The sequence below is a fragment of the Lissotriton vulgaris genome, chromosome 4_1, assembly GCF_964263255.1.
Source record: "Lissotriton vulgaris chromosome 4_1, aLisVul1.2, whole genome shotgun sequence".
NCBI classification, from domain to species: domain Eukaryota; kingdom Metazoa; phylum Chordata; class Amphibia; order Caudata; family Salamandridae; genus Lissotriton; species Lissotriton vulgaris.
The window spans coordinates 2,055,757,406-2,055,770,770 of NC_141691.1; the positions used below are offsets into that span (position 1 = coordinate 2,055,757,406).

Genomic DNA, 13,365 nt, shown 5'->3' on the forward strand with positions numbered 1-13,365 from the left:
AAAAGTGCCAGCCTCCTGTTGAAGTCACAGGGTCAAAGGACTTCCTTTATTTGCTAAAAGTGCTTGTTGCTGGAACCTGAAAATCCAGCACCTCTGAAGAATCCAGCAATCTCGACGCCGGTGGACGCCGCCGAATCCAGCTCAACATCGTGAGTAACGGCTCCAGTGTCCCGCTTCCTCGACGCCGGCTCCCGGGCCCGATCGACGCCAGTAGCGACGCCAGTGAGTAGTGAGTTCGGCTCCAGCTCCAAGTGACCCTGTGTCGAAGCCGCCGCTGATCGCATTGACCCCGAGCCCTCTCGACGCCGTGAGCGCTTCTCACTCTTGCAACATCATCATCGACATCGATGACGACGCCGTACCCTGCTTCGCCTCATGAGCGCTGCTCCTGCCTGACATCTGTCGACGCCGCTGCAGATCGCCCCGACTCCGAGGCCCGATCGACGCCGAAGACGCGACACCGGACATCTCGACGCCGCTGATCATCGTGTGCTCTGCTTTTCCAAGGTACTGTGTTGTGGGGGTCTGTTCGACTCCAGGCTCGACGTAGCGCTCCTCGCGGTCGACGCCGAACCTTTGGATTAACTTTGCCTCGACGTCGTGTGACTCCTGTGGGGGTTACATTGGTACCAAGAACTGCGATTTAAAGAAGAAGAGTTTCTTTTGTTACTAAAGACTTTGTGCTAAGAAGAAACTACACATGAACTATTATTTTTTCCTTCCAAGAGTATTTATTAAGATTGTTGTATATTTTTGTCGTTATATGGTCTTGTGCTAAGCCTTATATAAACATCCTTATTTTTATAATACTACTGTGTCGTGTCCATTTGTAGTGTATTCACTTTATTACTGTATGTGGTCATAAATGCTTAACGCACTGCCTCTGAGATAAGCCTGCCTGCTTTGCCAAGCTACCAAGGGGGTGAGCAGGGGTTATTTAGGTGTGTGATCCCCTTGCCCTGACTAGAGGAGGTGAGTCCCTATTTGTCAGAAGTGTATACCTCTGCCAACTAGAGACAGCCAAGTCTAACACATACAGTAAACATATCTATTATGGGCAGATTTGGTTAGGATGCCCTGACCCCTTCAATACTGAGACTTGGCCCACACCAGAACTGGAGGAGCAGCCATCCTCCCTAAATATACACTGCCAGAAGACATGGCAAAAATCTATAAAGACCAAGAGGGGAGAGTTGCCATAGGTGAGATGGAGGTGGGAGGACACCCTAATGTACTGTGGATCCCGCAGGTGGACAGGTTAGGTAGAAGCTTATGGCAGCAGCAAAGGGCCAACGGAGGAAGGTAGAAAAGCTTGGCTTGAAGACACATGGCACACCCTACATCCCATGGATAAGCTAATTCTTTTTCTCCTCACATCCAAAGGTCATACTCACTAACAGATCACTTATATGTGACGCAAAGATGGCTACTTGCATTGGCAGGGGCAGAGATCTCATACCAGTGGTTTGGGGTGCAGTTACTGTGATGGTTAATGTATGAAGGGCACATAAGCTAGTAGAGTCCATACTAATCGAAATGCTGAGGGATCCAGAGAGATAAGATAAGTCGAGTTCCACTGCAGCAAGGCATTCCAAGCTGGCTGGACTCAGGGGTCAGGTGTGATGATGGGAATGAATAGAGCAGAGTTTACTCTCTTGCTGCGGAGACAAACCTTTTAGGAGAGAAGAAACAAAGTGCATATGTGTTTGGCCAGGAGACTAAGAAACTAGAGAGATTCAGAGCCCTCATAGGGAACATATGATGTTTGAGTTTGAGTTTGAGTTTGAGTTTAAAATATTTCTTAAGCGCACGTACACCTAGTGGTTTCATGGCGCTGTATGGCATTGAAACCCCTGAGGAATAGGAAAACAAGAGCACGGATAAGGGGGTTTAAGGGGAGAAGGCTTGTGTGAAAAAAAAAGTTTTCAGTGCCTTGCGAAAGAGGGTGTACTTGGGACAGGATCTCAGGTGAGCCGGAAGGGAGTTCCAAAAAGCAGGGGCGAGTGTGGAAAATTTGGAGCCTCCCCACTTTTTACGTTTGAAACGAGGGACTACGAGCAATTGTTGGGTGGAAGAACGCAGCTCCCTGGGAGGAACATAAGAATGGATTTCAGAAATAATAAAGGCAGGGGCTGAGCCGGACCGGGCATTGAAAATGATGCATCCTAGTTTAAACTGGGCTCGTTCACGAATGGGGAGCCAGTGTAAGGTCTTAAGGAGGGGAGTGACGTGGTGATACTTAGACAAATTAAAAACCAGGCGGGCCGCCTGGTTCTGGACGAGCTGGAGGCGTTGCACGCTGTACGCGGGCATACCACAATAAAGGGCATTGCCGTAGTCCAGGGGAGAGATCACCATTGCCAGGACTATAAGTTTGAGGGCAGGGAAAGAGAAAAACCAAGAGACTTTGCGAATAGTACGGAGGGAGAGAAAAGACGAGGACACCACAGTGCTGACTTGGGAGTGAAGTGAGAGTTGGTGATCCAGTTTGAACCCAAGAGTTTTTACAGAAGGGGATGGAGTTGGGGGGAGCCCAACGAGGGGGGCCAAAAAGAAGAAGACCAGGGACTGGAGCAACCACCTGTCAGCACCAATTCCGTTTTGTCGGGGTTGAGCTTCAGGTGGTTGTGATTCATCCAGTCCCGGATGAAGGTCATGACAGACTGAAAATTAGAAATGGACTCTGGGGAGGAGGATAGGGAGAAAATAAGCTGGTAGTTGAAGACTGAGACCTCCAGCTGTTGGAGGGCAAAAATAAGAGGAGCAATATACAGGTTAAATAATAGCGGGGAAAGGGACGAACCCTGGGGCACCCCACATTTAACCGGCTGGAAGTCCGCTGAAAAATCACCCAAGCGCACTGCTTGGGTACGGGCACTCAGAAAGGAGGACAGCCAGACCAAGGCCGATCCTCCAATTCCCGCCGCTCTGACATGGGACAATAAGATGGAATGATCAACTGTGTCAAAAGCGGCGGAGAGATCGAGGAGGACCAGGGCCTGGGGATGGTTAGTGTCCATACCCTCTCTGAGGTTGTCAAGGACCGATAATACTACGGACTCCGTGGAGTGTGAGGGACGGAACCCAGCCTGCCCGGGGGCTAATACCCTATTCTCCTCCACTAAGGTGCTGAGCGTTCTGGTTACATGGTGCTCCAGAACCTTCGCCAAAAAGGGCAGGAGTGAGATGGGGCGATAGTTGACGAGTACTGAGGGGTCCGCTCCGGGTTTTTTTTAAGATGGGTAGAATGACGGCCGATTTGAGAGCTGGGATGAATATGCCCTGTGATACCGAGCTATTAAGAAGGGTGAGGGGTGGCGAGGCACAAGTAGAGTAAATCTGTTTCAGAATGTAAGCAGGGCAAGGGTCTAGAGGGGAACCGGACTTGACCAGCGGTAGAAGAGAAAGGAAGGATTCTTCTGTAAGGAGGGGAATAAAATCAAGACATGCTGTGTTGGGGGGACATTGGGGGTTGACAAAGGAAGGGGAAGGAGGGGGAATATTTGCTTTAATGGTGGAAATGTTATCAAGGAAAAAAGAATTAAGGGAGTCACAAAGATGCTGGGAGGGGGAGGGTTTGAGGGAGACCCTATCAGAGTATGCAAGATCATGCACAATAGTGAAAATTTCTCTGGACTGATTTTCGGCAGCTAGAATTTTGGAAGAAAAGTAGGCTTTCTTGGTCACCAAGATAGATTTTTTGTACTGGGCCAAGAGAGTGATGTACTGGTTTCTAAGGATTGGACAGTAGCCCCGTCTCCAAGATCGTTCTGCCTGGCGGACGTTGAGTTTTAGAACTTTGAGTTCCTGATTGAACCAGCGATTTGCGTCGTTGGTACGTCTGGATGACACAAGCCTTAAGGGAGCGACTAAGTCGTAGCCTAAACAAAGCCATGAATTGATGGAATTGGCTTGTTCAAGAGATGACAGCCCGTGAAGATCTGGGCGGGAGGCGGACAGTGTGGCAGACAGGGAGGTCACATCTACGTGGTTCCAGGAGCGCGCCCAGGTGCGCGCAGTGAGGACAACACATGTGCATACAGGGAGGAGAAACAAGTAGCCGTACACGACTTCTTTCAGTGCTTCTAGGCAATAAAGTAATACCTACAGACTATAGCTTTACTGTGAATACCAGCTAACAGGGTCGAGGAGTTGGATACATGTTTGAGATCATGGAAGTTTATGATGTAGTCAGACCAATGCACTCAAAGAAAACCCTGGGTCACAATGGATGAACAGCACACTTCTACAAGACCTTTTCAGGTCTGCTGGAGAAGTCATTAGTCAATCACTGCCAGAAGGAACTTCAGTGTTCACAAGCTGACACTGACACACACATCCCAAGAATTTCCCAGAGATAGGTCTTCTCCAACGCCACTATCCGGCTGAGAGCACAGATTATCTCCTCATAAGCACCCCCGTGTCTACCAACGGGGAGTGTGGGAGTGCAAGAATGAAGGAAAGTAGCAGAAGGAGAGGTTGCAAGAGGTGGCAATTCAAAACTGAAGTAAAGCACTTTTTAAGGTTTGGTATTTGAATGAGCCTCACACCCCTTTAACCTGTACCCTAAGGATGGTTGTGCTTCACAATATCTAACAAGCTATTCTTTTCTTCTGACAGGACGGAATGAAAGCTGGGAAGGATAAAATTCTATCCACAGATGGCCTGCTGTCTCAGTCCCTCGGAGAAAAAGGGTATGGTAAACTGGTGGCGATGAAGAAGAAGACAAAGAAGACAATGACAATGATACAAAATGCAGATATCACCAAACTCACTTCTCCTAGTGCCCTGATAACAGACATAGGGAAGAAATGTGAGGACTCAGCCTTGGCCTCCCTGAAGGTGAGACACTGCTTGGTAAACACAGGACAGTACATAAGTGCTTCATTCATATGGTGTGTGAGTTGTTACATGTAAGAGGAGAACATGCATGATATTTAGAGGGGGTTAGTTTACTGGCAGCCCGTATCAGTATATCAACATGTTCAGTTTACAGTGACCGCTTGTGTGCTACCAGGGGGTTCACTCACTGGTGCCCTCCACAACATTTAAAAACATGCTTCAACAAAAAGACAGGGTGAATTTGCTACTATGATCAGCACATCAATATTGCATTTTTCCCATAGTATTAATTTGTCCAGTAATACAAAAATACTCACTTTGGGAGTGCCCAACTGATAGGATGCTTATTCACCCTTAAGCAATTTCCGTCACGATAATCTACCCACAGAAGGTGTAGTAGAATTTCATGAACCATAAATAGAGATAATTAAACCAGTGCACATCCCTACTAGTTACTTTTATCCAATTGAATTTCAATTCAATCAATTCAGTACTTCAATTCTCTTCAAGTCCACACAAGTATTCAGATAGTACAGAGTCCATTAGTTCTTAAAGTTCTTGTTTATTGATTACTTTCTTGCCACATCATCACATGGCTGTGAATTGATTGAATTGAAATTCAATTGGATAAAAGTAACTAGTGGGGATGTGCACTGGTTTAATTATCTCTATTTAAAAACATGCTGTTTGTGCCCTTGCCCTACTGGGGCACCACCATGGAGTACAATGTATTTAAATTAGGCCATGAAGGGTATTATGTGCCACTGCTTTCCAGGAGCAGTAAATTATAGATGAGTAGCTACTACAGCTCACTTATTATTCTTTCCCCTTTATTCTATATATATATATATTTTTTTTTGTGTGTGTGGGTTTTCTGGTCCCACCCATCAGCCACAGTTAACTTTAAAATGTTGGGGCTATGTGAGGAGTCCCAGGGCACCTGCAGCCCTGCTAGCTTCCTTCCAGGTACCATCCAAGGTGCCAGTGGGAGCCGGCTTTGCTCCTGCTGACGGGAACAGCATTTCTTCCTGGTCCTGCAGGCAATGAGCAGTTCTGCGCTTCCTTGCCTGTGAGAGCACGGGCAGGAAGAAACATTTGTGCTACAACCTTTGGAAGCCTTTCTGCCTCCACTGGGTGGGGGCACTGAAGTCTTCCCTGTCTGTGTTCCCCAAAAAATAACACTCAAGTTGCCAGGGGACAGCGACACCCAGGGGAGTAGAGTTACCCTCCCCATAAAAATGAAATTCAGCTTTCGAGGATGCCGCAGGCTGTTGTCGGGCTAGGGGAGGAGGGCTCCTCGCCCCCTCCCCCAAAAATATTGGCCATAGGGGAGGCATTCTCTTAGGCTTTCAAATAACATAAAATAATATAAAATGTGTATTTGTAAGTGGACGTTTCCCCAGAACGGTATCTAGGCACTGAATAAAAGATGTTTATTGTTACCCAACTCAATGATACTCATTTTGTGGAACACAGAGAATGAAAGGCTGAGTGGACCCACTGGGATTTGAACCTGTGACTATGAGGTCAAACACAAGCCCCTGCAGTCGACGCATAGATCAACTAAGCCACCAGATCTGGCCTGGCTTGGGGAATGGGCTCCATACTTCGCCCCAAAAATGAAAATTATGCCATTTCCCTTGCCCACGACGGGGAGGATATTACTTAAAAAGGAACGCACTCATTCTTTAAAATAAATGAACTCCTGCAGATACTGCTGACAATCCTTCACCATCAACAGCCTGTCCAAGTCCGCTGAACCCTCAACTGACGCCCACACCACCAAAGCCCTGACATGAATCCTCCTCAATGTGCGCTCCCTCCACAGACACGCCATAGAGATCTGGGACCTGCTCAATGCCATCTCACCAGACGTTGCCTTCTTCATGGAAACATGGACCAACGCCACCTCCACCCCCAACATTGCCACCGCCATCGCCGACGGTTACAAGATACAAAGAAAGAACCGCCCCCTCCCTGGAGGAGGACATGCCATTGCACACAAGATCTCCCTCCAACTCTCCACCTCCAGCACAAATGGCCCTCTCTCCAACATAGAACACCTTCACTTCCAGATCCAAATCAGCTCCAGAACCACGCTACTAGGGACCCTCATCTACAGACCCCCAGGCCTTGCGCTTCTTCCGCCACCATCATAGCCGACATCGTCACACCCCACTCCATCACCTCCATGGACTACATTCTCATCGGAAACCTGAATTTCCACCTCAACAACCGCAGGGACCCCGACTCCACCACCCTCCTCGCCAACCTCAGACTGAAGCAGCTCATCACCACCCCAGCCCACTAAGCCGGACACACACTCAACCCCATCTTTGCAGGAGGGACTACCATCCACTTCAGCCACACCACGCAGTCCCTATGGACAGACCACAACTGCGTATACTTCACCTTCAACACCATCTCCACACCTCCGCACCCAAACCCGCCCGTTGCCTGCACCGAAGGAATTGGAGCAAGATCATTGAGGAACTACTCAATACCACCCTCCTCCACGACCCCCCTCCAAGACGACCAATGCCAACTCTGCAGCAAAAGAACTACACCACTGGCTCTCCAGCTGTGCCGACAAGCTTGTACCCCCCGCCACCCCATTAATCAACGTTCCGTAAAGGCAGCTTGGTTCACCACCGACCTCCAAGAAGCCTTGAGAAACTCTGGTGGAACAAGAATACCACCAAACCACCGAAGACCAGAACAACTATAGGAACGCCATGAATGAATACCACCAGCGCATAAGAACCACCACGAAGACCTTCATCAAGAGCAAGATCCACTCCAATGCCAGCAACGCAAAGGAAGGTCTTCAACATCATACAGCAGTTCACCAAACCCCTAAGAGAAGTCACGTACGTCCCCCAATCCCAGGACCTCTCCAACAAGCTCAGCTCCTACTTACACATAAAAATCGAGGCCCTCTATGACAACTTCAGCAAACAGACTTCAAACACCACCACCCTCCCCACCACCAATAACCGGCCGATCATCGCCACCTAGAAACCTGCTACCACTGAAGACACCACGAAGACCATGAAGAACAGCTACTCAGGAGCTCCAACAAACCCCTTCCCACTGCACATTTACCACAGAGCTCCCGCCACCATAAGTTCCCTCAAATCCAGCATCTTCCCCGAGGAAGCGGGCAGAAGTCAAGCCCCTCCTGAAGAAACCCTTGGCCGACCCAGTGGACCTAAAAAACTACTGTCCCATCTCTCTCCTTCCCTTCGCAGCCAAAATGACTGAGAGATTCATCAACGCCCAGATGACCACCTTCACCAGAACGCTATCCTCGACTCCTCCCAGTCCGAATTTCGCAGCAACCACAGCACAAGGCCGCCTCCCTCGCCACCACCAATGACATCCGCATGCTACTCGACCAAGGCCACACCATGGCCCTTATCCTACTAAACCTCTCTGCAGCCTTCAAGACCATCTCACACCGCACTCTCGGAGCCAGACTCCACGACGCCGGAATAGAAGGAACCGCCCTCGACTGAATCCGCTCGTTTCTCTCTGGCAGAACCAAAAGGATCAGACTCCCTCCTTTCCTCTCCGAACCTACAGAGATCAACTGTGGAGTACCCCAAGGATCCTCGTTCAGCCCTACACTTTTCAACATCTACATGGCCACCCTCGCCGCCATTGTCAGACAACATGAGCTCATCCTCTCTCTCACAAAGAACCCCGAAGACACCAGAGTCATCTCCCAAGAAAGAATAAAATACATCTCAGCCTGGATGAGCGACAGCTGCCTAAAGCTGAACTTGAAGAAGACCAAGGTCCTTGTCCTTGGACCCTCCCCCATGGCATGGGACAACAACTGGTGGCCCCCTGCTCTCAGAAACCCACCCACGCTAATGGACCATGCCCGGAATCTCGACATCATCCTAGACTCCTCCCTCACCATGATCCACCAGATCAACACCGTTGCCTCGATCTTCTTCAACTCCCTCTGCCTCCTCCGAAAGACCTTCAAGTGGATCCCCACGAATGCAGAAAGACCGTCACCCATGCACACCCTCTACGCCGTAATCAACAAAACCCTGCTACACAAGCTCCAAAACAACCAGAACACCACGACCAGACTCATCCTCAGAAGCTCATGACACAAGCACATGACCCCACACCTACGTGACCTCCACTGGCTCCACATCGAGAAGAGGGTAACCTTCAAACTACTCACCCACACCAACAAATCCCTTCACAACATCAGACCCAAATACCTCAACGAAAGAGTCCTCACCCATCCACAGAACCAGAGTAGTAAAGACCTGGAACGAGCTCCCAGTCAACATCAGACGCTCCCCCACTCTGAAAACCTTCAGGAAGAGACTCAAGACCTGGCTCTTTGACTGACCCCGAGCTGCACCCCCCCAAACCCCCAAGTGCCTGGAGACCCTTACGGGTGAGTAGCGCACTGTATAAACCGCTGATTGATTGATTGACTAATCTCGTTCTTTTTGAAATATATATATATATTCCCAACACAAGTCCTTACTCGCAGAACTTCTCCAATAGAGCGCACTCTGAGCCATATACTTTTCTCAAGAAAAAGTTTTGATATATTATCGTCGTCTTCTCCACAATAAAGTAAACAAACGCGTTTTGGCGTTACCACCTTAGTCAGTGTCTACTTGTAACAGAGTAAGTGTGCTTAAATAAAGTTGTGCTATACATTCCATTAACATAGAAAGTGACTTGAGTTAAAGAAATAAAAAAGGGACGTTATGTTCTTCACGGCGGCCATCTTAGCTTATTTTCAGTTGCGGGGATTTCTATCTACATTATTTAGAATCGGCAATGTACATCTGAATCATGCTAATAATTAACACAATTTGTTTAAATATATCTTCATAAACAATTAAACATCATTAGATGAATTGAGAGGAGTGGCAATGGGGGCATGTTTCTCCCCCAGCTACGCGGGGCTCCACGTGGGCTGGTGGGAGGAACATGTTCTCAAGGTACAACACGCTTCTATTTGGGCCAAACACATTTTCAGAGATTGACGTTACATAGACGATGTGTTCATAATATAGCGAGGCAGTATTTCACAAGCACATGAGTTTGTCAGTAATATAAATGCCAATAAGCTGAAACTACATTTTACTGCTGATATCAATCCCACAAAACTCACTTTTCTTGACGTACAGGTAGAAATTTAGGATGGTAAGATCGAAACCTGTCTTTTTAGGAAAAGTACCTCTGGAAACAGTATACTCTATGCTGGCAGTTTTCATCCTCATCATACGATAGCCAGCATCCCCTATGGGGAATTTCTTAGGATCCACAGGGCCTGCAGTACTGTTGAAACAAGGGGCTACTACCAACAAGAGGCTAAAAATAGATTGATAGCAAGAGGCTACAATTCCAATGGTTTAGATTTAGCTATTAGCAAAGCTAATGCCCTCGATCGCCTATGCGAAATGAACTGGTGACCAACTTTCCGGAAACAAGAAAGACAGATTACTGGCTGTCCCCCCGCAAAGAGTTCTTCAAGTGTAGCTCATGCCGAGCTTGTAAGTTTAGTGTTAACACCACTTCATATCTGACCCCCTTTTCTAGCATCCCAGTAACCCTTAAAGTACATTACACTTGTTGTATGGAATTTGTTGTATATGTTTTGAAATGCAGCTGCAATATGATCTATGTAGGCAGCACAAAGCTACAAGCTCATGTTCGTATATTACAACACCTTAGAGCCATAGTAAATTTGGATCCAACATATCCGGTAGCTCGGCATTTCAAAGCGTTTCATAATAATGAGTTGAGTCATCTACAATATTACATCATTGATGCTGTTAGCATCAATAGAAAAGGGGGCAACAGAGAAAAACACTTGAGACAGCTTGAGTCCAAATATATAGTCAATCTTAATAGCAAGGCACCCGCAGGTCTGAACTTGGGAGAAGATCTATACAACTTCTTGTGAAACACATAATCGTCTTACGGTAGACTAACATACATATTATACATCTTGTGTATCTGATAATATATATCCTGGGAATTGCATGGAGATACATTTTTCCTCCCTGTCCCTATTTAGACATTTACCATAAAAGTAATCGTCTGATTGCTATGTTGCATTATTTTTTTGCATATTTATTTATTCACATATAATTATTTCCTTCACATATCACTACACTTTTTTGGTTGTGTATATGTTCGCACCTACCAGGGAATTCTTAGCGAGAAGTGGCCTGTATTTTTTCGCTATTGTGTCATGTAGGAGGATCTGGGAGGCTGCAGTTTCCTAATAGGGTTGCTAATTTACCCCTAGTTTAGTTTCGTATTTGAACGGACATATGGTCTCGGTCTGGGGATATACCCTACGAGATATACATAGCTGATTATCTGTTTGCATGCATGCAAGAACAGCTGACAATAGGAGTTAATGTTTGCACTAGTATTTTAGCCCTGTATGAACTCCTTAGTATTTGTACATTAATGTTCATATCACTTGACTGTTGACCATTCAATGATCATATGTACCGTTCTTTAAGCATAGTTTGCACATACAATGTTGATTTTAATAGAATCATTTTATGCTATATTATTATATATCATATTGTAAATTATTAAATGTATAATATATTGTATATATATTAAATTTTGCACTATTGCACTTTTTCGTATCATTTAAGATACTCTATATATAGTTGTACATATATTTATGGTTTTTCTGATGATATATTTTTAGATGTGTATATATTTAATATCCAAAATATACATAGATACGATCTGCAACATTTAGGAACTGTAATTTATACCATATGTGCATTTGTGCAAATATTATCTAATATGCTTTGTATATGCGTATATCGATAGGTATTTGATCGTTTGACAGTCTAAGATGGCCGCGGATTAACTTACCTCTATTGTGGCTAGTGTGGTCCTCTTTCCATTGCGATGCCCAAAATTTGGCACGAAGGGGCGTTTTAAAATTGCACTGTTCAACCTCCTCGTTTGTTTAGTGAGCAAGGACACAGCATCGTGTCCGAAACACGTCTGAGGCATGCACCGCTCCACGAATTTTTGAAAAATAAAAGAAATCTGATTTTGGCTTAAAAACAAGTCTGTGTTCATGTTTTTGTGCAATCAAGGCACTGGGAAAGTTGGAGTTGATATATATATATATATATACATATATATATTCCCAACACAAGTCCTTACTCGCAGAACTTCTCCAATAGAACGCACTCTGAGCCATATACTTTTCTCAAGCAAAAGTTTTGATTTATTATCGTCGTCTTCTCCACAATAAAGTAAACAAACGCGTTTTGGCGTCACCGCCTTCGTCAGTGTCTACTTGTAACAGAGTAAGTGTGTTTAAATAAAGTTGTGCCATACATTTCAATAACATAGAAAGTGACTTGAGTTAAAGAAATAAAAAAGGGACGTTATGTTCTTCACGGCGGCCATCTTAGCTTATTTTCAGTTGCAGGGATTTCTATCTGCATTATTTACGATCGGCAATGTACGTCTGAATTATGCTAATAATTAACACAATTTGATTAAATATATCTTCATAAACAATTAAACATCATTGCCAAGCTCGTCTCCCCAAATAAATCATATAATACAATTCATGATCATTTATTCTAATCTGAAAGAAGGGGTTTTCCTACTTATATTGTTCTCGTATTTGCGAATGTATTCCCCATCATCTCATCTTTCTATTATTGACGATGTCGCCGTATTCTAATTTGGCCCTGAATGGGCTGGGTGTGCAGTTTTGTGTGCTCAATATACTCAAATCACATTCTTGCGATCTAATACTATGTACACTTGATCTTATTGGTGTAGGGGCGGAACTATCTTGAAATAAGGCCCTGTATCGGCATTACTCAGCAAGGTGTAAGGCAGCTTACTCCAAAAAAGCAATTTAAGGTTCATCGCAATTCATTATTCTGAAGGTAGTTATTAGTCATAGTAACAGTTGGTTAATTCTCAGAGTACCATGTACATATAGCTGTTCCCACTGTATTAGCCTTTGTGGACCCACATTTCTTTTTCATTATTGAGTCCCATCGGCACTTTGGTTTGTCGCTTAATAATGTACTTCGATTCTAATGTGCGTAATTTCCTCACTTGATCACACCCCCTCTCAGATCTGATGACTTGATCTAAGCAGAAAAAGGTGAGGAGGTTACTGTTGCTACCATGTTCTGCTTCAAAATGCCGTGCCACGAGACAACTCTGGTCCCTATTGTTAATTGCCCTGAGATGTTCCAGGACTCTTTTTTTAGTGGGATGAATAGTACTTCCCCCGTACTGTTTACCACAGAGACATACTAGGCAGTAGACTGTATAGTCTAAATTGCAGTTTAGAAGTTTAGAAATAGGGGTTCTCATCTTCTTTCCAGGAATTAGATAATCTTTTACTGTATGGCTATTTTTGCATGCTTTGCATTTCATGCACGGGTAGAATCGCTTTATAGGTACTGATCTCTTTTTATTGGATTCATAATGGCTATTCACCAGGTGGTATTTTAGTGAGTT

The 13,365-nt window shown here is 45.5% G+C and overlaps 1 protein-coding gene across 1 annotated transcript in view; it reads left to right on the forward strand.

Annotated features, from left to right (window-relative positions):
- Window positions 1-13,365, forward strand: part of LOC147724957 (butyrophilin subfamily 1 member A1-like) — a 181,123-nt gene that overhangs the window by 80,840 nt on the left and 86,918 nt on the right. The window contains exon 3 of the mRNA XM_086967093.1: window positions 4,621-4,842. Coding sequence (XP_086823219.1) covers window positions 4,621-4,842 — 222 coding nt within the window. The remainder of the gene's footprint in view (window positions 1-4,620; window positions 4,843-13,365) is intronic.